This window comes from Benincasa hispida, chromosome 6, assembly GCF_027475165.1.
Source record: "Benincasa hispida cultivar pf3 chromosome 6, pf3_genome.v1.1, whole genome shotgun sequence".
Lineage (NCBI taxonomy): Eukaryota > Viridiplantae > Streptophyta > Magnoliopsida > Cucurbitales > Cucurbitaceae > Benincasa > Benincasa hispida.
In genome coordinates this window covers 29,154,196-29,179,601 of record NC_143483.1, presented here as the reverse complement: position 1 = coordinate 29,179,601, position 25,406 = coordinate 29,154,196, and the positions used below count along the sequence as shown (strand labels likewise).

The window sequence follows — 25,406 nt, the reverse complement described above, 5'->3', positions numbered from 1 at the left end:
GTTTCAAACTTCTATAGGTAGGCATACAAATTAATTACTGTTTAATTGATTGATAGACTTGAAAACTGTTCATCTATATATACCCAGAGAATGTCGGCCAGCTTATGACTAGTGACCACATCCACTAATTCCATGGGGCATTTGAATTCATCTACAACATTTGGTTCAAGAAAATATTCAAATTTTAATATCATAATCAGGTTGCTAAGAATTTTTCAAACTCCTTTGGGTCTAAGTTATCTCAAGGTTTACACTTTTGCCAAATGAAAGATGTTAGTTCCGTTCCTATCCCCACCACTAAGTCAAAGACGATCTTGAAGCCAAAGCCAAAGTCAGAGTTGAAGGAGAAACTCTTGTGAGCTTCGATACTCCTAGTGTTGCAGCCGCTCCCAAGCCAAAAATCAAAAGGGAAATGACTCGACTAATATTTTGAAGGCTGCTTCTTGGGTGCATTGGAGGCTTCTCACATTATCGTCGTCAAGGAGATTTGGTCCTACATCAAGCTCCATAACCTTCAGGATTCTAGCTTCTTTCAACTACTATCTCTGTATTCAATCACATAGACTATTGTGTAGGTGAGAACCATTGTGGTTTCTAGGGCATTGGGTTCTTTCAACTATTATCTCTGTATTCAATCACATAGACTATTGTGTAGGTGAGAACCATTGTGGTTTCTAGGGCATTGGGTGTTGTCTACGATATTTGTTGAATCCCTTGTTCGTTCTATTGATTTTGGAGTCCGTATGAAGAGAAATTTTATCACAGTGAAGAAACTACTTTCCTCGACTGGTGCTTCCTTTTTCTTTTTCCATCCATTGCAAGTAAATTTAGGTTTTGTTTCGTAGAAAATCTAGATTTTGTTTTATGTTTTCAGATTCACTAAAATTCAACAAATATATGTTTGGTAGACAACTCGAATTTTATTTCTGAAAATTATTTCCGGATTCAGTGATCCAAACAGTGCAAATTCTGAAAACAACATTTTTTATGTTTTCATTGTATCAAGATTTTGAATTTTAAATTTTAAAATTCATAATCATATTAAATAAAAATAAAAACATTTAGAAATACAATATGTCAGGTTATAAACTCAATTCATGTTTTAAAAAATATAATATGTACTATGTAATGTATTAAAAACTATATAATATTACAAAATAATAATTATATAATTTTTTTTTTAAATAAATCATATTAAAAATGAATTAATAATAGTTTATTGTCAACTATATATTAGTGGGTAACTACAACTAGTTTTATGATGTATAAATATATCCTATCAAACACATTTTAAACAATTGTTTAAATTAGAATTCAATTTCTGAATTTGCTACCAAACACATATCTGCAAACATGAAACACAACTTTGTTTCCATTGAATCCCCCTTGTTTCCAAATTTCTGCTTCTAAAATCTCTACCAAACAGGCTCTTAGGAACTCGTATACTGTATGGAAAATGGGTTTCTGCCTTGTCCTAGTTTCTTAGAAATGAGGAAGATTATAGCTAATGAACCAGAAAATGTTTAGTGGCATAGAAAAATGGCCACTTAAATAGGCTTACAAATTATAATGCACGGCCGATTTAGAAAGTAACTGCATCTCTCAATGGACACTATTACCTACAAAAAGAGATGGAATCTTCATGGGAAATACTGCATCTCCAATTTAATTAGATGTCTTGCACCGAAAAGCTTGAAGAAAAAGTTAAAAGGTGACTCTATTAGGTGTAATGATAATTTGATAACGACCTTTTCAATCTTAGTTTAAGTAAAAAATTAAAGGAGATGAAATTGTACTCTATTTTTTTTTTTTTATTGAAACAACGGATTTCATTGAGAAAAAATGAAATACAAGGACATATAAAAAACCAAGCCCACGAAAACCCCACTAAAGAAAGGGTTTCCAACTAGGAAAAATAAGGCCTAAAGTGTAATTACAAAATGCCTTCGAAACCGAAGCCCAAAGAGAAACATGAAATCTCACTAACGACCAAACATCACTAATTCCTCCCCACTCCCCAGAACACTTTTGTTCCTCTTCCCCCAAATATCTCACAATAAAGCACACACCCCAGTAGACCAAAGAAACATTTTCTGGATTTGCATAATGATCTTTATGTTTATGAGTTCATGGATTTGCATTCGGTTGAAAATAGTTAATTTAACCTAGGGGTATTTTTGTACTTTATCACACCCCTAGGGTTTCTTACTGTCTATTTATTTTTGCCTTCTCCTTGTATTCTGTGTATCAATCAATAATAAAAAATCAGTCTCCATTGTGGTTTTTTCTCCCTGGTCTAGGGTTTTCCACGTAAACTTTGGGTTCTTTTCCTTCTCTCTTTTTCATCATGGTATCAGAGCATGGCGACGAAACCTTAACCGTCATCGATGAGAATAGACTAGAGTCTCCATTAGCAACCTAAATTGGAATTGGTGGAGCCGTAAATGCCGATATCACCGCGGCAATACGAGAAGCCATTGAACATTATCTCCAAGCCGCACTACCCCAAATTCTTCAATCAGTGTCGGATCTCAACCCTAACCATCCTATCTCCAGTCACTCGGCCCCAGTCGAATCAACCCAGCAGGCATTGGCGTTTCAGAGGCAACCAGCAGCAGTTCCGATGCAGCAATCGGCAGAGATCCCAACGTAGCAGTTGACCCAATCCGTGGCACTTCAGTCGGTCGAGCCGTCCCGCATGCAAATGGCGCAGCTCCTGAATTCGGTCGATCCTCGCGCACGGGACTCCTTCCCGAATGCGCAGCCAGCCGAATCTGCACAAACAACTCAACGAACCTTCATAACCGATCCTCGTGCGCTGGTTTCCTTCCCGAATGCGCAATCGGCCGAATCTGCGCAGACAGCTCAGCAATCCTTCATATCCTCGCACGATGATGAGCTCTCCTCCAATGGTGCAGCCGACCAATTCGGCTTTCAACCCAACAGCCGGCTTCGGTTCCATAAATCTGGGCCGAGGGTCCATGGACGATCAAGGTATTCCAACCACTACAATGGCTCATGGCCCTAACGATCTCCAACGACGTTTTGTCCATCTCCACTAGCAGATTGCAGATTTCGGAACAGTTCTTGGGACAAATTCTCAACCAGTCCAACCAAAATTCTCTGCCAACCTACCAATATATTCTAAGAACCCGGTAAATTCTTTCCCTATTTTACCCAATACAAATATTCTGTCTGGATCCATGGGAAATTTTGCAGGATTTCTTACTAGAGAAAAGCTGAATGGCCAGAACTATTTTTCCTGGTCTCAATCAATCAGAATGGCCTTGGAAGGACGCCATAAATTTGGGTACTTGACGGGAGAGATACCTAAGCCTAAACCAAGAGACCCTCAGGAACGTATCTGAAAAGGGGAAGATTCGTTGTTGAGATTTGTTCTGATTAATAGTATGGAATCCCAAATTGGTAGACTGTTACTCTATGTTGCAACTGCCAAAAATATTTGAGATGCTGTGCAAAACCTTTATTCAAAGAGGCAAAATGCGTCCCGGCTCTATACATTACGAAAGCAGGCCCATGAATGTAAGCAGGGAACTATGGACGTAACGTCCTATTTCAATAAAATGTCTCTTCTATGGCAAGAGATGGATCTGTGTAGGGAAATAGTCCAGAAGTGTGCGCATCATGGAGCTCGGTATGCAAAGATTGAGGAAGTTGATCGTGTCTATGACTTCCTTGCTGGGCTAAATTCGAAGTTCGATGCCGTTCGGAGTCGAGTTTTGAGGCAACGTCCTATACCCTCTCTCACGGAAGTTTGCTCAGAAATACGTTTGGAAGAGGACAAGTCAAGTGCAATGAATAATCCAATAATTATCTCTACTGATGTTGCTGCCTTTGCCACTAAGTCCTCTGGGTCTGATGGCGATAAGAAATCACCCCCGATTTGTGAACACTGCAAAAAACCATGGCATACAAAAGACCAGTGCTGGAAGCTCCATGGGAAACCTCCCAATAGCAAACGACGTCAGTCACATGACAAATCAACCTCTGAACGTGCTTTGGTGAGTGAGTCAACAAGCAAGAATCCCAGCAACAATCTCCAGCAGATAGTAAGAATAATCTGAGTGTAATTAGGGTCAGTGCTATTGTGCAGTCAGGTTCACCTCAGTCTTTTGGCCTTATTAGTGTTAATGGTAAAAAACCATGTGGATTGTTGACTCAAGGGCTACAGATCATCTTACAGGCTCATCTGACTAGTTTATTTCCTACTGTTCGAATGCTGGTAATGAACGGATTAGAATTACAGATGGATCGTTTGCCTCTATTGCTGGAAAAGGGCACCTCTCTTCGTTCGAGGGTTTGGTGCTGCGTGATATGTTGCATGTCCCGAAGATTTCATATAATTTGTTGTCTATCAATAAAATTGATAGAGATCTGAGTTGTTAGGCGGTTTTCCAACCCGACTCTGTTTTGTTTCAAGATCTGAGCTCAGGGACGACGATTGGCACTGCCCGCACGATAAGGGGCTCTACTTCCTGACTGATGATACTTCCTCTAGGGGTGATTATAGGACCAGTTTTATTTCTTTAAATATTTCTACTTCTAAGAATGACTTTATGTTATGGCACTTTCGCTTAGGGCATCCGAATTTTCAATACATGAAATATTTATTTCCTCATTTGTTTCGCAATATTAATATATCTTCGTTAAATTGTGATGTTTGTATTCGGGTCAAACAAAGTCGTGTCTCCTTTCATTCTCAACCTTACAAACCGTCCAAACCCTTTAGCCTCATTCATAGTGATGTCTGGGGTCCCTCACCAACCACCACCTCCACAGGTAAACGCTAGTTTGTCACGTTTATAAACGACCACACTCGGCTTACATGGGTGTTTCTTCTCACTGATAAGTCCAAGGTGTCGTCCGTATCCCAGCAATTCTATACTATGGAAACTTAATTTAATGCGAAAACTGGAATTCTAAGAAGTGACAATGGGCGAGAGTTTTTTAATAGCTCCTTCCGAGACTTCCTTGCGTCTAAGGGGATTATCCACCAAAGCTCTTATGCCTATACCCTTCAACAGAATGGAGTAGCCGAGCAGAAAATTCGGCATTTGGTGGAAGTCGCCCGCTCCCTGATGTTGTCCACTTCTCTTCCATCCTACCTATTGGGGGATGTTATTCTTACTGTCGCCCACCTAATCAATCGCATGCCTTCTCGTGTCCTCAATTTTCAAAACCCTTTAGACTGCTTTAAAGAGTCATATCCAACCACCCGCTTGATCTTAGATGTACCTCTCCGGGTGTTTGGTTGTGTTTCCTTTGTTCATTCCCACGGTCCAAATCGCACAAAATTTACACCTCGTGCCCAAAAGTGTGTCTTCGTCGGATATCTACTTCACCAACGTGGATACAAGTGTTACCACTCGTCTTCTCGTAAATATTTCATTTTCATGGATATCACCATTCTTGAGGATCAACCGTTCTTCCCCATTAGTCATCTTTAGGAGGAGAATCCAAGTGAAGAGACTAACTGGTCCACATATGTTGTTCCTTAGAGTCAACTCCTACTCCTGAGCATGTCAGTCCTGTTCTTCCTACCAACCAAGTCTCGTGGATAACATACTATAGGAAGAAAACAGTGTTGCCTATCGTATCTCCGACTCCGGTCCATGATTCGGACCCAACATTAGATCCAGGTACGTGTGTTCCTGAAATTAATGATATTGAAACTGGTGTTGAGACTGACACTTGCAAGAAAGAAAAGGGCGAAAGGCGGTGACAATACCGCCAAGGAAACTATGGCAGATGGGGAGACAGTTGAAAATGATAATGGTGAAAAAACAGTTCCACAGAAAGAGAAGGATACTAGAGAAGAGGATGATGTGGAAGGTACCTCTGAAGTTGCACCCCCGGCTGAGCAAACGTCCAATTACAGTGGGAAACTTGACAGGATGGAGAGTTATGATGCTTCGCTTAATCTCCCTATAGCCTTGAGAAAAGGCACTCGGTCATGTACAAAGTACCCCATGCACAGTTACATGATGTACAATAACTTATCAATTGAGTTCAAGGCTCTTACCACGAGCCTAGATACAGTGATGATACCGAGCAGCATACATGTTGCAATGGAAACTCCTAAATGGAAGGCTGCAGTTAGGGAAGAAATGAGGGCCCTTGAGAAAAACGAGACATGGGACCAGGTTGTTCTTCCTAAAGAGCACAAGACGGTTGGGTGCAAATGGATTTTTACCATAAAGTACAAGACTGATGGAACAATTGACTGATACAAGGCCAGACTAGTTGCCAAAGGCTTTACTCAGACCTTTGGAGTGAATTACTCTAAGACGTTCTCTTCTATAGCCAAGCTTAATACTATCCGGGTGGTGTTGTCAGTGGCAGTGAACAGAGATTGGCCCCTTCACTAACTGGATGTAAAAAATGCATTCAATGAGGAACTTGAAGAGGAAGTTTATATGAGTCCCCCGGGTTTCGAAAGTCAGTTCAAACACCGGGTATGCGGACTAAAGAAGTCTCTATATGGGTTAAAACAGTCCCCGAGGGCTTGGTTTGATAGATTCACCACCTTTGTCAAAGCACAAGGGTATAATCAAGGGCACTCAGATCACACATTGTTTACAAAGAAGTCAATTTCAGGAAAGATTGCAGTCCTAATTGTTTATGTCGATGATATTGTACTATCTGCTGATGATGATGCTGAGATGGTGAGACTTAAGATAAAAATGGCAGAAGAGTTCGAGATTAAAGACCTTGGGAAGCTGAGATATTTCCTCGGGATGGAAGTGGCCCAGTCAAAAGAAGGTATTTCAGTGTCTCAACGGAAGTACACTCTGGACTTACTCAAAGGAACAAATATGACTGGGTGTAAACCCGTTGAGTATAATTCAAAGCTTGATAATACAGATAACAAGGTTCCTATCAACAAAGAAAAATATCAGCGATTGGTTGGGAAGTTAATCTACTTATCTCACATGAGACCTGATATATCCTATGCGGTAAGTGTTGTCAGTCAGTTTATGCAGGCTCCCTATGAGGAGCATATGACAGCTGTTGAGCGGATTCTACGATACTTGAAGGAAACTCCTGATAAAGGCTTGATGTTAAAAGGTGCATTGAAGCTTACACTGATTCTGGCTGGGCAAGTACTGTGGTTGATAGGAAGTCGACATCTGAGTACTGCACGTTTGTCTAGGGTAATCTGGTTACTTTGAGAAGTAAAAAACAGGGAGTTGTAGCCAGAAGCAGCACGGAAGTTGAGTACAAGGCTATGAGTTTAGGGATATGCGAAGAGATTTGGTTGAAGAAAGTGTTGTCAGACCTTCACCAAGACAATGAGCTTCCAATGAAACTATTTTGTGACAATAAAGCAACAAATAATCCAGTTCAGCATGATAGAACGAAACATGTAGAGATTGACAGACATTTCATCAAGGAGAGACTGGATAATGGAAGCATATGCATTCCCTATATTCCATCAAATTAGCAAGTTGTAAATGTGCTCACAAAAGGATTGCTCAGACAAAGTTTTGATTATTGTATCAACAAGTGGGCCTGATTGATATTTATGCCCCAACTTGAAGGGGAATGTTGAAAATAGTTAATTTAACCAGGGCATTTTTGTACTTTACCACACCCTTAGGGTTTCCTACTACCTATTTATTTGTGCCTTCTCCTTGTATTTTGTGTATCAATCAATAATAAAAAATTAGTCTCTATCGTAGTTTTTTCTCCATGATCTAGGGTTTTCCACGTAAACTTTGGGTTCTTTTCCTTCTCTCTTTTTCATCACATTCTAATCAACATTTTCTGATGCTTAAGGTTTTTCTCATTGCCTTTTAAATAATAATAATGATAACATAGGTTTAAGAAGAAAAAGAAGAAAGAATTAACATCAACGACAGCTGCACTTAAGGCCACCTTTTTGGCCTTCTAAAATATTGCACCACACCTCCTAACGAGTAAAAGTTAAAAGCCATAAAGTGATTGAATCCAAACTGTCAGTTAAGCTTTCTTCAAACAAGTTAACATGAAGTAACATTATCAGTCGCCTAAATATAATTGGGCCAGGTATGTACCTGAATGTCATTTTCTGAAAGCATATCGTGTGAATGACGGTCTGACATATTCTCAAAGTGCTGGCATGGTGAACATATTCCAGTTAGCACTAAATGAATGTGAAATAATCAAGCTAGAAACTCAGTAATAATAACATCAAGAATAATAAACCTTCTCAAATTCTGTGTAAACTTCTTTTGGAGCAATAGTCATCAAAGTGGACAATGAATAAATTGCTGCTTCCCGTCTATCAGTCGCAGTGTTCATCAATCCTTGTGGTCCGAGGATGCCCTGAAGAAAATATTCATGCTTTAAAAAGCTAAAAAATATATACAAGTCTAAGAAAAGCCAGCATTTCGTATCAGTAAAAAAATAAATAAACAAATAAATAAGGGAGGTAGAAGATCTCCGAACTAAACTATTGAAATTCTTTTTACATATATATATTCCATAGATGACATATACAAAAAGAAGGAAACGAACCCCAACCAACAGAAAGTTACGTAAAAGCCTCCAATAAGCCAAAACATCAACCAAACTGTAATTCCTTTAACTGGGGGAAAAACACACACACATGACACAATGCATGCAACTTCATAAAACTGATAGAACACCACTATGTAGCATCAAACAGGGCATATTAAGTTATATTAGCTTTTAATTTATAAGGCTATATAATCAGCCACTAAATTGGAATGAATTAGTTTCCTACTAATTAGTCATATTTAGTTACTGTTGTAACTCAAAAGATTGGACATGTTGAGCACTTGTTCTAGCTCATTCCAAAAAGTCATTCATGATTCTAGTGGACGTATCCAGAATACCAATTCCCAAAAAATTGTTCATGATTCAAGTGGGTGCATACAGAATGGGTGTACTAGTACGGTACCCAACCAAAAGATGAACCTATAAAACTTCCAAAAAGAACAAAGGAGAAAAAAATAGGTGTAGAGCATATGTGACGAGGAGGGAGGTATACATAAGCTTGAAATTAAAACAACATACAGATGCTACTTAAATGGATGGAGCACTATGTAAATTGACCTCATATCTTTGGGATGCCTAAACTCCCAAAAGATCAACTCTGAGATGCATGCTTGTTATCTCTCTTAAATCTACCCATGAAAACATAAAGTGGGAGCACCAAAAGAGTAGCAAATTTGTTAAGGAAACAAGGCCTTCCTGACTAAATGCTTGCAGAGTTTTCCTCGTGAGTCCCATACCTTATGGTATAAGGTCAACGTGAGCAAGTATGGGCAACTTAGTGGATCTAAAGCAGGGTAAAGGGCCTCCATAAACCCTCAAAAGATATTTTCAGTGAGCTTTCCTTTTTTTCTCATTTGTTCCATGTTTGGTAGGCAACGGAGTAGATACCTACTTTTGGGTGGACAAATGGTCCGGGGATAGACCCTCTACTCTTTGTTTCACCATTTTTAACATCTTTTCTCTTTTAGAAATAATTTAGTGGAAGTTGTCCTTTTTAGTTCCGGGAACACATTTGCCCCTTCTCTTAGCTTCTGCAATACTTTGTCCGAAAGAAAAACGAAAAGTATCATGACTTATTATTCTTGATCGGGACTTTTGTTCTAGTCCAACAAGAAGGGATACTAATATCTGTCATCCTAGTCCTATTCATCCATGGAATCCTAGTCCTTCTAAAGGTTTTTCGTGAAGTTCCTTTTCTCGATGTCTAGCGATCCTCCTCAATCCTCCATTTCATGAGGGGAGGTTTTTCTGACAAGTATTTGGTTGTGCAATTTTGATGAAGTTTGTGAAGGTGACAAATAATAGGACCATTAGATAGCTTGATGGGGATTCAAGTGATGTTTTGAACACGCGACAACTTTTCATTGATGACTTGGTGTAAATGTTGTACTTTTTATAGATCTTATTCTCTCACCTCACCTTGACCAATTGGAGAAATCTTGTCTAACTCTTTCGGTTTGGGCATGAGCCCTTCTTTTGTAAATTCCATACATTTATATATTGTCATCTTCGAAAAAACCTACCTGCTAGAAACTAAAATTGCATCATGGATAACAATATTGCAGAAATACAACATTCAAAAATAAACAAAAACAGAAAAAAAGAAAAGAGAAGGGAAAAAATAACATCCTGCATATTCCAAAATTCAAATCAACAGAGATATCACTTACTTTGCACAAATTTTCTACATTAGCAGCAATAATTCCAGTGAAGCTTAATCCATGAGCCTGCAAGCATTTATTGACCCGCTGAAGAGTAAACAAAAAGATAAATGAGTTAAAATCATCCCAAATTATTCTATTAAAGGAAACAACCAAGAGCACACACCAACTAGCAACATCTATAGAACATTGTTAACTTCTAAAAGAGCTCTTGGGATCAGAAACACAGATTGGAAAATAATTACAGAAAGGAGATAAGGAGACTAGAAACTATGCATCCAACCCACAAATCTCGAGGATATGGATATGCCTATGGAGGTAAAAACACGCCTGGGCAAAGAGTAAAATAAACTGCTGGACATGGATTAAGCTTGGGTCCATTTTACAGTTAGTGTTGAGATCCATTTTTGTGGGTTTGTTTTTTGTATGCCTTGTCCATTCTTTCATTTTTCTCAATGAAAGTTCAGTTTCTTAAAAATAAAACATAAATAATGAAAAAGGTGATTAGTGTAGTTCATAGGGGGAAATGACAAGGATATGTGATAGCAAGTAATCAAAATCTAAGTGGCAGCCCAATAAGCACGCCCTCTCTTTTTTTCTTTTTTTTCCCTTTCCTTTGGGACAAAAGTGAATTTTTCATTGATGTAATGGAAAATTACAAACAAGAAAGGTCTAAGATGGAAATTTCTTCAACCAGCCCATTAGGTTTAGAACCTTATTTAAGTATATTAAATCAATTATTGGATGCTTATGAACAGGTCCCAAGAGTTCCTATCCAATTGGAGTTTGTATCCCAGATTGAAGTTTGTCGATCATTTTATTTTGTTTCTTCTTTCACTCTTTTCTTATAAGAAACTTCACGCTAACTCTTTTTTGCAGTTTATTTATATCTCTGGAGCATTAATATCATTTTACTTTCCATTGAGATATTTTGTTCTTTTTTTAAAAAAGGAAACAAGATCTTTTCATTGATTAAATGAAAAGAGACTAGCGCTCAAAATACAAAGAAACAGAAAAAAAGAAAATATTGCAATTACAACCAATGCGGACAAATACAACAAAAAAGAGAAGACAACACTAATTGATCTCAAACTAAAAATCAAAAGAGCAACTAATCTTGAAAGATTCAAATGGTTCTTCGAATGCAAAAATCCTCAAAGTAAACAAACACCACCAGTGGACAAAACAACTGAGGGAAAAACTTCTAAAGAGCCCAACCAAACTGGAAACTGTAGGCCTTAAACGAGCTAACGAAAACCCCTGAGAGTGATGAAAAGAGAAACAATGCCCAATACTATAGCATCCACCCAAATCCTCAATTAAGTCTTAATTTGTGGTGACTAAGGTTTGATTTCTATCTGTAAACCACACACCTCAATTAAGGAATGAAAATTGGAAGGGATCGAGGAGAGTTATTTTGTTTCTTATTAAGAAAACAAAAAAAAAAAAAAAAAAAAAAAAAAAATTATCCAATTATGTAACACAAACTTTTCATTTGACATTTATCATTCGCTAAGTATGAACACTAACAATATTACCGTGTGAATGTTGAAACCAAAAAAAAATTAAAGAGCGATACTTAGGCGCATCCTTGTTGCACCCATTTCTTTTGCAGCTCACTCCAACCACATAGCAGAAAAAACTAAAAAAAATATGTTAAAAAAAAAAAGAAAAGAAAAAGAAAAGAAAAAGAAAAAAGAGTTTGCCACGTGGAAAATTGTGGTTAGACTATTGAGCTGGGTTGTAAATAATGGGTGCAGCCTAGGCATAGGATGCATGCAAGTATTTCCAAAATAAAATTACCTTCCAAATATTATCTCGTTTTACAGTGCCGACTAAGCTCGGATGATGTGAGCATAACATTATTAAGAAAGAATCCCTAGAAGTAGTAGTTGTGGCCGCTCTTGAGATCACGAACAATGACTTAACCAGAACCTCGGTAGATAGAAGGTGTGGAATTTGAGAGTCCAATGAATACTCTATGTCACTGCAGACAAAAAGATTGCATCACCTCAGTATAAAAATCGGGGAAAAAAATTAGGAACAAAAAGTACTAACTGGACCACAATAATTGATTATGATGGAAGAAAATAATTACAAAATGTTTTGACCAGTAATTACAATAGATTGCAGAAACAGTATCAACTATCATATGACTGCATCCATTAATCAAATCACTCATAAAACTGTAAATAATAGACCGACCTTATCTTTGAAAAATGAAGTTTCTCTCCTACTAAAGAAAGGAAATTTGCAAATTCAAGTAAAAGAGCTTCACTCAGCTCTGGAGCACCAGTAACAAGCTTTCCAATAGCACTGCAAGCGAAACTTCGAACTTCCCAACTTGGATGGCACAAAAAGAACAATAATGGCTGCAAGAGTTTAACTACTCAGTGGCCAAAAACTTATATTGTTGGAAGACTGAAATGATAATTTATTTTGTAAAGAAGTCACCTGCGAGAGCAATTTGACTGAAAAGGTGTCTACCACTCTACAAAAAAAAAAACACAGAGCAGCTGTGGAAATTAGTATTATTATTTCAATCAATTCAAGAATTGTTGATGATATCGCTAATCAGAATATGACCTGCGTGAGTGTTCCACAAGAAGCACCTCAAGAAGATCAAGACATGCAACGCAATCTTCAATTGACAGTTTGGACGCCTGTGCACAGCAATAGAAAAAATTGCCCACATAAATAGTAAGTTGTCTTTTGCTAATTAACTTACAGAGACTTAAATGGGCAGCAAAAACAGGGTTCCAAAAAGCTACCATTGAAACTGGTACGATTGAAGGTTCATTTTGAGATACCAAAGACCAGATCTTTTCCTTGCTAACAATCTCCTCTGAAAACATAGGATATTATTACTATAAATTTAGCAATAAGCCCAACAGAGGACATCAGAGATTTTTGGGATAACTTTTCTGAACAAGAAACAACTTTTTTTAAAAACAAAAAAACTTCTTATTGATATAATGAAAAGAAATAAATCTTCGGGGGATTTTTTGAATAAGAAAAAACACCCTTTGCAACTAAAGTATGCAAACAAAATAAGAAAGGATAATTTCATTAAAAAAATAATAAGAAAGGGGAAAACATAAAAGGCACCAAAGAGCAAAGGAGATAACAAAAGAACCTCAGTCAGCAGCAATTAAAAAAGAGAAAAAAGATTGGTTGCAAGATTGTTTAAGCCTTTTAAGGTTGGTTCGAAAGAAGTAGCCTTGTCTCATCTTTAGTTTGTTGATGATACGATGTTGATCTACTTTGGCAATGATAATTGTAACCAGGATAAGCTTAAGAGATGAGCAGAGGTGATTGATTGCGAGGTTGGTTTCTATCCCTCTTCCTACCTTGGCCTTCCTCTAGGTGGAAACCTGAGGCAATGTCTTTTTGGAACCCCATTTTTTAAATGACTTGCAAAAGGTTGGCCTTGTGGAAGAAAGGCTTTTTTCTCCAAAGCTAATAAACTTACTCTGATCAGACCAATGTTGAGCGGTATCCCCATCTGTTACTTCTCTTTGTTTCGTGCTCCTAGTCTGATTTGCAAGAGCCTCGAGAAGTATATGAAAGACTTTCTTTTGGGAAGGGGTGGATGAGGGGAAGGGTTCTCATCTCGTTAGCTGGGAGGCTGTTGGGCGTTCCGTAACAAAGCTCTGTTGGCTAAGTGGCTTTGGCATCTTTCCTTGAACCTGAATCTTTATGGCATTGGATCATTGAGAGTAAGCATGGCACCCATCCCTTTGATTGGGCAGCTAAGGAAGGCACACACCGAAATCCTTGGAAAGATATCGCTTGAGCTTCCCTCTTTTTCCCTTTTGGTCTGTTCCATTATGGGGATGGTAGGGATATGTTCTGAGAAGATCAATGGGTAAGGGATAGACCTCCCTGCTCTGTGTTTCCTCATCCTTACCACCTGTCTTCCTTAAGAAATCATCTGATCTCCATTTGTTGGTCTGGTCAAGAAGCTCTGACCTTTTCTTTCGAGTTTCGTCATCATTTATCTAATATGGAAACGACGGAGATTGTCTCTCTTCTTTCTCTGTTGGAAGAGTGCAGTTTTAAGGTAGGGAGAAGGAATGTTTGTGTCTGGAGCTCTGACCCTTTGGAAGGAGTTGCAAGTCTTTCTTTAGGTTGATGGTGGACCTTGCCCTTGTAAGTGAGTTGGTCTTTTATGTGGTCTGGAGGATTAAGATTTCAAAGAAATTCAAGTTCTTTACTTGTCAAGTTTTGCTAGGTCATATGAACATTTTGGATAGACTTGCTAGGAAGATGACCTCGTTAATGGGTCCTTTCTGGTGTATTTTGTGCGAGAAGGCGGAGGAAGACCTGGATCACCTTCTTTGGAATTGTGAGGTCTGTGTGGAGTTGCTTCCTATAGGAGTTTGATGTTCAGATAGCCGGGCAGAGGGAAATTAGTGTGACAATCGGGGAGTTCCTTCTCATCCCCCTTTCAAGGAGAAAGTCAATTTTTTGTGGTCTGTTAGGATATGTGTTGTGCTGTGGGATATTTGGGGAGAAAGAAACATTAGTGTTCAGAGGCATAGATAGGGACCCTAGTGAGGTTTGGCCTTTAATGAGGGGCTTTGGTATCGAAGCTTTTTTGTAATTATTCTCTAGGTAACATCTTACTTAATTGGAATCCCTTTCTTTAGAGAAAATGTTACGTGGGCTTATTATGCTCTATGCCCTTGGATTCTTTCATTTTTTTCTCAATGGAAGTTTTTCTATAAGAATTTCTAGATGAAAGTTGTTGATTCTAAAAAAGAAAAAGAAAAAGAAAAAGAACACCCATAAAGAGAGTTTTCATCTAGAAAGCAGAAAACAAGTTCAACGGCAAGTGCTAGATGAACATGTCTAGTCTTAGCATAAATCTCTTATTGCTAACTAAAAATACATCCACAATCTTCATTGCATCTCTTGCCTTTTTGTAATTTCATACTATCAATGAAATTGTGTTGGAAAGTTTCTTATGAAAAAAAAGGAAAAAAAATGCTATTCCTAGAATAAAAAGTTCTCATATTCCCTCCAGACAAAAATTCTAACATTTTTTTTTTTTTTTTTGAAAAGGAAACAAGGCTTTTCATCAATGAAATGAAAATAGTCTAATGTTCTATATACAAATAAACAAAATAAGCAAAATAACGAACATACAATGAAGCTAGGGTTGTTTCAAATGTAGGAAAATGAGTCAACTTATTTACAAATATAGCAAAATGTCATTGTTTATCACTAATAGACATTTATTAGAGACACTAATATATATCTATAAGTGTCTATCACTGTCTATCACTGATAAACAGTGACATTTTACTTTATTTGAAAATATTTCCAACAGTTTTATCATTTAAAACAATAATCTATGAAGTTAACTGGACAAAGCCATAAAAGAAAAGCAAATACAACCAAATACATCCCATATCATAATAAATTGTCTCTTGAACGAAAACCACCAAATCCAACAAAAATTCTCAACTCATAGCAGAGATCACAAAACACCAGAAAGCCTTAGCTTTACAGGTGAAAACATAACCCCTAAAAAGTAAGATATGCAGAAAGATTAACACTGACTTACACTATCACACGTACATATTAAAAACCCCAAACACATGATAATCAATATTAAATGAAAGCTGACAAGTACGAAAGAAAGTATTTTTTTTCATTTATCAATGGAAAGTTTGATTCTTGTTTATAAAAAAAAAAAATGAAAGCTGACAAGTAAAAAGAGGGTGTTTTGTATAATCTGGCAAACATGATGATTCAAATCTCATATATAATAGAAAACATGATTAATTGTGATAAACACCTGCTTTAATATCGACAGCCATAATCTTTCCAACTAAAAGCAAAGCATATATTCCATCCAACCGCTGCACTGCTTTTGTAAAACCAGTTTTCACAAGTTGGATAAGAGGCACCAAAAGACCTGATATCTGCAATTGATTTTTCACAAGAAACAAAATTATATGAATTCAATATGATGAAACTTAAAACCAAATGGAGGGAGGGAAGAAAATCCACAAAATTCAGCATTCTAACCCTTGCAATCACATCAGGATTTTTAGAGATAACACGTAGACAACGAAGGTGTCCCCTCCTTAATGTTTCCTTCTCCTTGAGGCCAGATGCAAAAAGTGAAAGAAGCTCTGGTTGAATGGAATCAGAAGATCTTGCAGCCCAAGCAGCTAGAGCGGACAAAATTGCAAGTTTTACCTCTTCATTCCCTACAATTAGTACAATAAATAATTAGCGTCAATGTGGAGATCAAAAAGGAAGATGAAACCATTTAAACAACATAAACTTAACTTGGGGATTTGATAGAGCCGTTGAAAATAACCCAAGAGAAAGTAACTTATGCCGACTTTAAAACAATTATCAGGACCAACAATAGATAGACTGTTACCTTCACTCCTATAACATGACAAAAGAAAGCTGCATATTAATTGTGAAAGACTGCAAATACTTTTTCCTTCTGGAGCATGAGCCAACTCTTGCACCATGTTGAACATACCAATCCGCTGGTAAGGGAATGCCAGTCTTCCTTCTGAGCCTGCAAGAATGGAACCACATAGCCCAGAAGTTAGGCAGAAGAATAATCACCAATACCTTAAAATTCAGAACATATCACCCTTGGTTAACAGGCATCAAAACAAACAACTTGGTCCAATGGGGTGTATAAAATAGCAAAAAGAAGCAGCGAAGCACCAATCACTTTTTTTGTACAAGAAACTAAGTGTATTAATGATCTCCTAAAGGAAATACATAAACAACATAAGGTTCATTAGCTCAACCAATTAAAAATATAAACATAATAAAAAACATAAAGGCAAACCTCCAATAACAGCTTTAATATTATTGAACATTGCTTCCAGAGTATCAGGATTACTTGATTTCCCAGTCAAACATCTAACGATAGCCAATGCTCCAATCCTTCTATTTTCATCTGTGTGTCGAGCCTGTGGTGATACCACTGAAAGAATTTCTATTGCATACTTACTTAAATCAAGGGTGACCGATTGCAAACAGAATGACACTGAATCCAACACAATCTCAGGGTTGCGTTTAAGCATTTTGACAGAAGACGGCACCACAACACTCTGGAGATCATCATGTAACATATGTCCAAAAAGAGGACGAAACGCTTCACTAAGATTCTTCGTAGGCTTTTCCCTGGCATTTAAAACTGACTTGACATAGAGATCAAGAAATGTTGGCTGTACAACACACACACACACAATCAAAGATGCTAAGTGAGAACATGATCAAATCAAACTTAACAATAAGAAGATCTCCAACATTGTGCAAATTCAAAAAAAAAATTAACTACTGACCTTGAATTTTTCAAATAAGGGAGGCAGAGTATTTGAAAACTCCAATAACAGAGTCAATAACTCCGGAGCGTCTTTGTATGGTATGCGTGCATCATTTAGTTCGTCAATGTACATTCTGCAAATGTCTGCTGACTGCACAAGTAGAACAAAAATTTGCAAAAATAATCAAAATTGAGTTAATAACATGTAGCGTCTCATTATTTATGAAAAAGGGTACACAGAGTAAACCTGAGATAATAAATTAAAAAATGTTTGCTTGCAAGCCCTTCGCTCTCGGAAAGACCCCTCCATAAGAATGTGGATTAAATTCGCTTGAGCTGATGCTAATCTAGAAAAGGCATTCTTTGAAATGGTGGAAAACTGACTATAAACAAGAAGAAGACATGACCACTTGAGAAGTCTATAGCACCCTACACATGTGTGAAACTTTGACTGCTTTTCCATGGACTGTACAAGGGCTGCTGCAAAACTTTTCATGAATGTTATCTCATCTAAAGCTTTTATAATTACATTATCCACAGCTTCCCTTGATCCACGATCGTCATAAATAAATAGTGTACTAAATATTATGTCAACCAACTGCAAAGCGAATTCCTCATATGCCTCTGCATAGTTAAAAGAGTGTTGATATTCAGATCAGCCTAAACATGAGAGGTTGCTAAAAGAAATCAATCAAAACAAAATCCTGTTTGCAAAAAACCAGAGCAACTGACAAGGGAAAAACATCTGGATCTAAAACATAGCTGGTGTCGTACATATTCCATAAGTAATATGTCCATATAATTCCGAAAATAGAACAGCTTTCATTGAGAAAAAATTAAAGAATACAGGAGTGATCATCAAAAACACACCCACCAAAAAAAACCCCACCTAAAGGGGTTCCAACTAAGTAAAATGTTTCCTATAGAATAGTTACAAAATAGCTTCAAAACCAAAACCCAAAGGGACACATGAAATCTCACCAAAGACCACACCTCACAAAGTTCCATGTCCCTCACTCTAAACATTCTATCATTCCTCTCCCCCCAAACATCCCAAACAACCGCACACACCCCAACAAGCCACAAAAAACAGTTTTTCTCCGTAAAGACAGATGGAGGAGGAACTCCTCGATCATCATACAAACGTCTATCTAACCAGCAATGCTCAAATCAAACTCCTGCAAAAAGAAACTCCATATAGTCCTCACATACTGGCAGTCCCAAAGGAGATGATCCAGATCTTCCTCCACCTTCCGACAAAGGATACAGCAAAAGGGTCCCACAAGCGAAGTTCTTCTCCTAACTATCGAAAGTGTTTACATGACCAAGCAAGACTTGCCAAATAAAGAACCTGACTTTCTTAGGTATCTAAATCCTCCAAATCACATCGAACATAGACACTCCACCTCGCTAACATACCCTCTTAACCTAGCCACGAGAGATAAAAAAAAATCTTCTAATTCCATCTAAACATTTCCCCGTGAGAAACATTGCAAACTTTCTCCATTCAAACAACCATTATTATAACTTTCAGCTCATATGATGTAGTAGGATTAGTGATAATCTAGTTGTTTTGGTTTTAGATTGTTTGTCTGTCTATTTGACTTTTTATATTTCATCACATCAATCAAATATCTTTTCTCACCCAAAAATAATAATAATAATTAAATGTACTAATTAAAGTTACATAGACAACCATTCCGAGATGGGAAAAACAACAACAGAATTCCAAAAAGGATAAAAATAAAATGTCACTATCTAATCCAAATGCTACAACTTAAACAAAAACAAAAACAAAAAAGAGCTTTCCAATGTAACCGGAAAGAAGCCATCTAAAATGTGGAACACCTTCAGCAGCATAGGAGTTTCTTCTAAAAAGAAAGGTCAAACTACAATTTCATTCTTGAACTTTCAAGTTTGTGTCAAATAGGTCCCAACTCTTGAGAGTAATAGGTTCCTAAACTTTTAAAGAAATGTATAATAAGTCTCTAAACATATAAGTCCTTGAGGTTCATGTCTAATAGGCCCTTTAACACATTTGAAAATTTTTTTAATTAATGAATTTATTGGACACAAAATTGAAAATTGAAGGTTTATTAGACACAAAATTCAATCCTTTTTTAAGTGAGAAACTGAGCATTACTCTTGTATTTTTGTTTGTCTCATGACTTCTTTTGAATATTTTGTTTCCTTGTATTTTGAGGACTAGTCTCTTTTCATGAAATTAATGAAAGATTTCTTTTAAAAAAAAAAAAAAAAGAAACTGAACTTTTTTTAAAAGAAAGATATAAAACTTTTCATTAAGAGAATGAAAATAGACTAATGCTCTTAGAAACTGAACATTTATTGAAAAAAAATTTGAAAGAATACAAAGGATACAAAAATAGAGAAGCCCACAAAAAAGCCCCAAACGACCAATTTACAAAAAGGGGCTCCAATCCCAGAAAAAAGGACCTAACAAGAAATCACGAAAAGATTTAATCACCGACGTCTAGATAAACATAAAACCTAACAAGGGATGAAACTTCGATAAAATACATCTATTGCCCCCGAAAGATTCTATTGTTTCTCTCACAGCAAAGACCCCACAAAATGAACCAAACCCTAGTCTACCACAAAAACAACCTCTTTCCTTGAAAAGAACGATAAAAAAATGTGGAATAGGACCCTATTAGTCTACTGCCCTATAGAATAGATTTGTTGGTTTTAAAGTTGTGTTGAATATGTTGCTAAGACCTATTAGATACAACATTGAAAGTTCATGACCTACTTAACATTTTTAAAGTTCAACAACATATTAGACATAAGTTTGGAAGTTCAATGACTTTAACTTTTAACATTAAATTTTCGATAAATAGTTAAAGGAAATCCCCTCTCCCTAAAAATTTCAACTCTCCCCAACCATTAGCCTCCATCAATCATCGACCCTTAGCCTCTCTCCACCCTCCTGTTTGTCGAACATTTGGTTTGCGTCCATTGTCGCTCGTTAGCCTTCTTCATCATGCCCATTTTCAACGGCTTGTCCACCACTCATCTGCGACCCAATCATTTGAGCCTATGGAGGTTGATTCATGATTTAGGGTTGAAATACAAAGGAAAGTCTCTTCAAGAAGCTCCCTGACTTTTTCCCTCTCCTCTCCAAGCACTTGACTTCCTTCGTCCAACCTCAAATTACCACCTCTGTCTCTTAAATGTGGAATGCTCCTCGTCAGTTCCATTGCTAAAAACCCCTAAAGTTGGATTTTTCAGCTTTTTCACTCTTTTTTTGCCTCTCTTCTCCACACGTTCATTTCAAAATCTTTTGCCTCCATAGATATGAGAAAGTTGATGCGTTCGGAATATTTTCTTCAATATTTGGGGTGGAAAACAGGAAGTAATCATCACGTTTTCACTTTCAGTTCCTCTACTCCATTGGTTTAAATGTGCCATGGTTGAATTACTGCAAAATCCAGTTCATCCATTCTTTTGTAAGAAATTAAGGATGATTTCGAGGTAATCTGTTTATCTAAATTCATATCATATTTTGGTTGACATTTTGAAATGTTCTGTTATGCCTTTCTCAAGGGGAAGAAATATTGTGCAAGTTCCACGTTGGATTGAGATTGATAAAAAAAGGATTGATGGTCTTCTGGGAAATGGTAAATGATTTCCAACTTTTGAGAATAAGATACAATCATAGTACGAAATTTCTCTTCAGCAAATGGTAGTAGGAAATTCTCAAGATGGATTGATTACTCACAAGAAATTTTCAAGAAGTTATGTGGTAGTGATCAAGCATAATTCAAGTTATTTCTAGAATCATAACTCGTCAAACCTAACAACCAAAGTTCACTACACTAAGGTTTCTTTTTTTGGGTAAGGAAGTGGTGGAATTGAAATTTAACTCCATTTTGGTGGTATATCCATTTTGAAAAGAAAAGGAAGTAGTGGACCTGAAAATTTAACTCCATTTGGTGGTATCTCGGTTGCTTGCACACTACTCTTGGAAGGAAGTTCAAAATTCCTTAAAGGATTATCTTCAGTCCAAAGATTCGACTAATCCTTTAATCGAGGCTGAGTGAAGATTGATGAAGATTTTTTAGAATTAATTTTCGATGGTAATTGGAGGCTTTTCAATGACCTTCATTTGAAACTTGAGCATTAATCTAATAAGAATCACTCTCGTCTGGAGTTTACTAAAAGTTATGGAGGTTGGATAGCAATTAAAAACTTGCCTTTGGAATACTGGAAACTATAAGGCAAAATTTAGGTGGTCTGGTCAGCATTACTTATCAAACCCTTAATTTCATTGATTGTTTCGTTGCCCTATTTGAAGTTGAGAAGAACATTTGTGGCTTCATTCCAGCAAAAATTGTTGTTAAGGGCGGTAATAATAGAAGTTTCTCTTAGATTTGATTATATAGTTTCGGTTGACACTTCAAGTTAAGTATTTTACTTCATGGTGATTTCATCGTTCAAAGACTTCTCAAATTCAGTGGATTTTTAAGTAGGATAAAAAAGGTTGTGGAAGATGGAAATTTTATTGTGTCAAATGAAGATGAGTTGAATGATGTAGTTGTTTGTTATCTGTTTCTTAATATGATATACTTTGATGTTTTTGTTAATCATGATGGTATTACTGTTCGATCATGTCTTCTATTGGTGATACTTTCCCACAAAAAAAGCCAAAAGAAGAAAATAAGCAGTCGAGGACTCTTCTGAATTTTTCATCTTTTATAACTACAATGGGTACAAATGAGGTGAAGCCAAGATTTCTCAGAGGTTCCTCTTTTCATTATTTTTCTAAAAAAGAAGCCCTTGTTATCTGCAAACACTCAAAGATTAATTTTGATACTGTAGAGGAATTTTGTACTTGTTTATTGATTTCCTCTTCATATTTGATAGGCTGTCATCTATGAACAACATATACTTCAAGGGAGGAGGATAGGAATCGATTTTTCTCTCCTTGAGAAAACCTATCCCTGAGGAGGGGAAAAAAATAGCTGCCTTCCTTCTAACACTGGACCATCATCATTTCTCAGTCCAGCCTCCGACCACCATCATCAGTCACAGAAGCCTCTGGTCACCTACCGCCACCACCCTTGGCCGTCGATCCTTGTCATCAATTGATGGTTTTTACCTTCTTTTAGGTCATCATCTTCCTCTTTTCTTCATTCTTTCAGTGGGCATTGCTCTGCATTCCACCGTAGCCTCCACCGACAGCTACAAACATCTTTGACCACCTACCCCCAACACCCTAGTCGTTTTTCTATCGTCAATCATTATGCCCAAAACCCTAGATCCCCTTCAAGTCTTTTTTCTTATGGAAGGTGATGTAATAGGTTTGGGATACTTTGATAAAATCAAGTTAATCTTGGTTAATCATTAATTACATTTCAATTACCAAATTAGTTTTCAACCTCTTTTAGTTATCTTTTTAGGACACCTGAGGACATTTGTAATTCACTATAAATAGAGTCTCCCCCCTTGTATTTGATATCTTCTCATTCATAATAAAGACTTTGTTGGTTCTTGGAGATTTCTCCCCTTTTAGTATTTACGCTACATCAATTTGGTATCAAAGCATCCGTCTGAGCCAAGCTAACTGCTGCCGGTGGAAGTCCGAGAAACTCTTGGCGATACTGATTGCAAGAGGGAGCTTTATGACTTGTGCTCGTTGCCGAACAACACACACCTAACTAGGAGGAACCCTTTAAATTCAAGAAAATTGAGAAGAAATTTGGAGAGTCATCCAAGAATGACATTTTAGAGAAGTTTTAATGCATTTTGGGACAGAAATGATCATTTGTGCTATGAAGAACGACCAAAAAAGATCAAAACACGTTCGAGAAAAATTCAAGAATCGGTCCTACAACAATTGTGATGAAGAAACCCTTAAAAAAAAAAATACTTCAAACTATGCTTAGAATTGGTATCTGATACAAATTTGTCCGGATATGTGGCAAATACATGAATTAAAATATCTGAATTTTTATTAGATATGTTTGCCCCCTTCCAAACGCGAAGGGAACATGTTGCTTAATTTTTATTGGATATGTTTGCCCCCTTCCAAACGCGAAGGGAACATGTTGCAATAATTTTTTTTTTGAAAATTTAAGCCCAACCGCAGCCACCCTTTATCCCACTAGCTTATTTGTTTTAAAGACCCTTAAACTTGGCAGCCCAAGACAAAATCAACTAAAAGTAATAGAAAAAAAAAGGATAGGATCATAGGATTAAAAGAAAAAACCTATAAATTCTGAATTGATAATCAGATACTATCTCATTCTCAACTAAGCTCTATGATTTTCAATTTGCAATTCACAGTTCCCTCAATTCATCTTCTACTTCTTCATTCCCCTACCATTCACGCCCAAACACCACTCCTCAACCTCATCACCGCCAACCAACCACAGCCACAACTCCTAATGAAAATATAGAAATTATCAATTCATTAAAGAGACTTCGTCTTCTACATCATTTATAGAAATTATCATACCTGTATCACATTATTCGTGTTTGTGCTTCTTAACCCATTAAATATACTACACCTATCAATTCATTAAAGAGACTTCATTTTACCATGCTTTCAACTTCTGATGGTCCAAACTCCAAGCATAATTCCCAACTCCTCACTCTTACAAATTATAACATGAACCCTTTTAACCTCTCTACAGCTCAGGCGGTCCACGATGCCTCAATATCGTGACAGTATTTTCTACTTAGGAGAATGGAGCCACTTAAGTAGGAAACTAATCATAATCCTAATTAACAAAGAAAATGATCATAGTCCTAATTAACTAAGAAAATAATGCTAATTCTAATTCTAATTAATTAAGAAAACTAATCCTAATCCTAATCCTAATCTTTACTAATTAAGAAAACTAATCCTAATCCTAATCAATTAAAAATTTGACCAAGATACTCCATTTTACCTTATCCTATTACATCAAGAAGAGCTGTCACTTCGAATAGCTGTCACTTCGAATGTGTTTTTGCTCCCTCGATAATTCACAAAATGTAAAATGTATTTAACCATGAAAAATACTAAATTAAGTACTAATAGAGGTGGTGGAATGTGGAGTATAGTGCAACGTAAATACACGATTACATAAAGCATGGCTTTTTAACAAAAATATATAGACATATACACTTATAGAATAAAGATAAACCCAGCAAAAGAAACTTAAAATCACATGAAAAACAAAATTCCTAGAGAAATACCACAACATGAACGCTAAAACATAGGGCAATGCTCGTAATCCATAAGAAGAGAGAGTGTGAAACCCATAACCAAAATCCAACAAGATGTTGACAATGATTGAATTACACACAAGCATCGATGTCCCAAAAGGGAAAAAACCAAAAAAGAATAATATAAACAATGACTGAAGAAAAACCAAGCTAACCAGAATTCTCGAAAATGGCAGGGATTTGGCTTCGGAAGATCTGGATCCGTTTCTTGGTGGATGGAGTGGACACCAACCCAGAAATTGAGTTGAGAAGGTCCAATGAATCCGCCATTGGTAGAAACGAATATCTTCCGATTGGGAATTCGCGGCCTCAAATACGTAAGTTGAAAATGGTGAGACGAAGAGCCTGACGCTGCTGCATATAAGAAGAGCTTTGCAGAGGTTTCAACCTTAGTTTTAGGGTTTTAGGAACTACAAGAAGAATGGATGGACACTCATTCTTTAAATACAAATTATTTACCTTTTTAACTTTGAATTTAGCATAAGTGAATGTCTTCTTATTTTTTCGTCTATGCCTCAATAGTTCTCCAATTTTGTTTCTACGTGTTTGCCATGTGGTATGTAAAGATAAATACTTTGTAGTATTTAAAAATGCTACAGAAATGTACTAGTATTCTCACAATCAATGCGTGGAGAAAAAAAAAACTATCGTTGTAATTGCTAGTTTGATCATCTTTA

At 36.7% G+C, this 25,406-nt stretch overlaps 1 protein-coding gene across 1 annotated transcript in view; it reads right to left on the bottom strand.

Moving 5' to 3' along the window:
- The window catches only part of ILA (putative protein kinase regulator ILITHYIA), a 60,570-nt gene extending 35,406 nt beyond the window's left edge, over positions 1-25,164 (bottom strand). The window contains exons 1-15 of the mRNA XM_039035178.2: positions 24,885-25,164; positions 17,744-18,120; positions 17,516-17,647; positions 17,017-17,398; positions 16,588-16,734; positions 16,224-16,408; positions 15,991-16,117; positions 12,956-13,029; positions 12,771-12,847; positions 12,639-12,675; positions 12,390-12,556; positions 11,988-12,171; positions 10,194-10,271; positions 8,209-8,328; positions 8,058-8,117 (exon numbers count right to left, since the gene is read on the bottom strand). Of these exons, the coding sequence (XP_038891106.1) occupies positions 8,058-8,117; positions 8,209-8,328; positions 10,194-10,271; positions 11,988-12,171; positions 12,390-12,556; positions 12,639-12,675; positions 12,771-12,847; positions 12,956-13,029; positions 15,991-16,117; positions 16,224-16,408; positions 16,588-16,734; positions 17,017-17,398; positions 17,516-17,647; positions 17,744-18,120; positions 24,885-24,999 (2,262 nt within the window). The 5' untranslated portion in view covers positions 25,000-25,164. The remainder of the gene's footprint in view (positions 1-8,057; positions 8,118-8,208; positions 8,329-10,193; positions 10,272-11,987; positions 12,172-12,389; positions 12,557-12,638; positions 12,676-12,770; positions 12,848-12,955; positions 13,030-15,990; positions 16,118-16,223; positions 16,409-16,587; positions 16,735-17,016; positions 17,399-17,515; positions 17,648-17,743; positions 18,121-24,884) is intronic.
- Between the last annotated feature and the right edge of the window lie 242 nt (positions 25,165-25,406).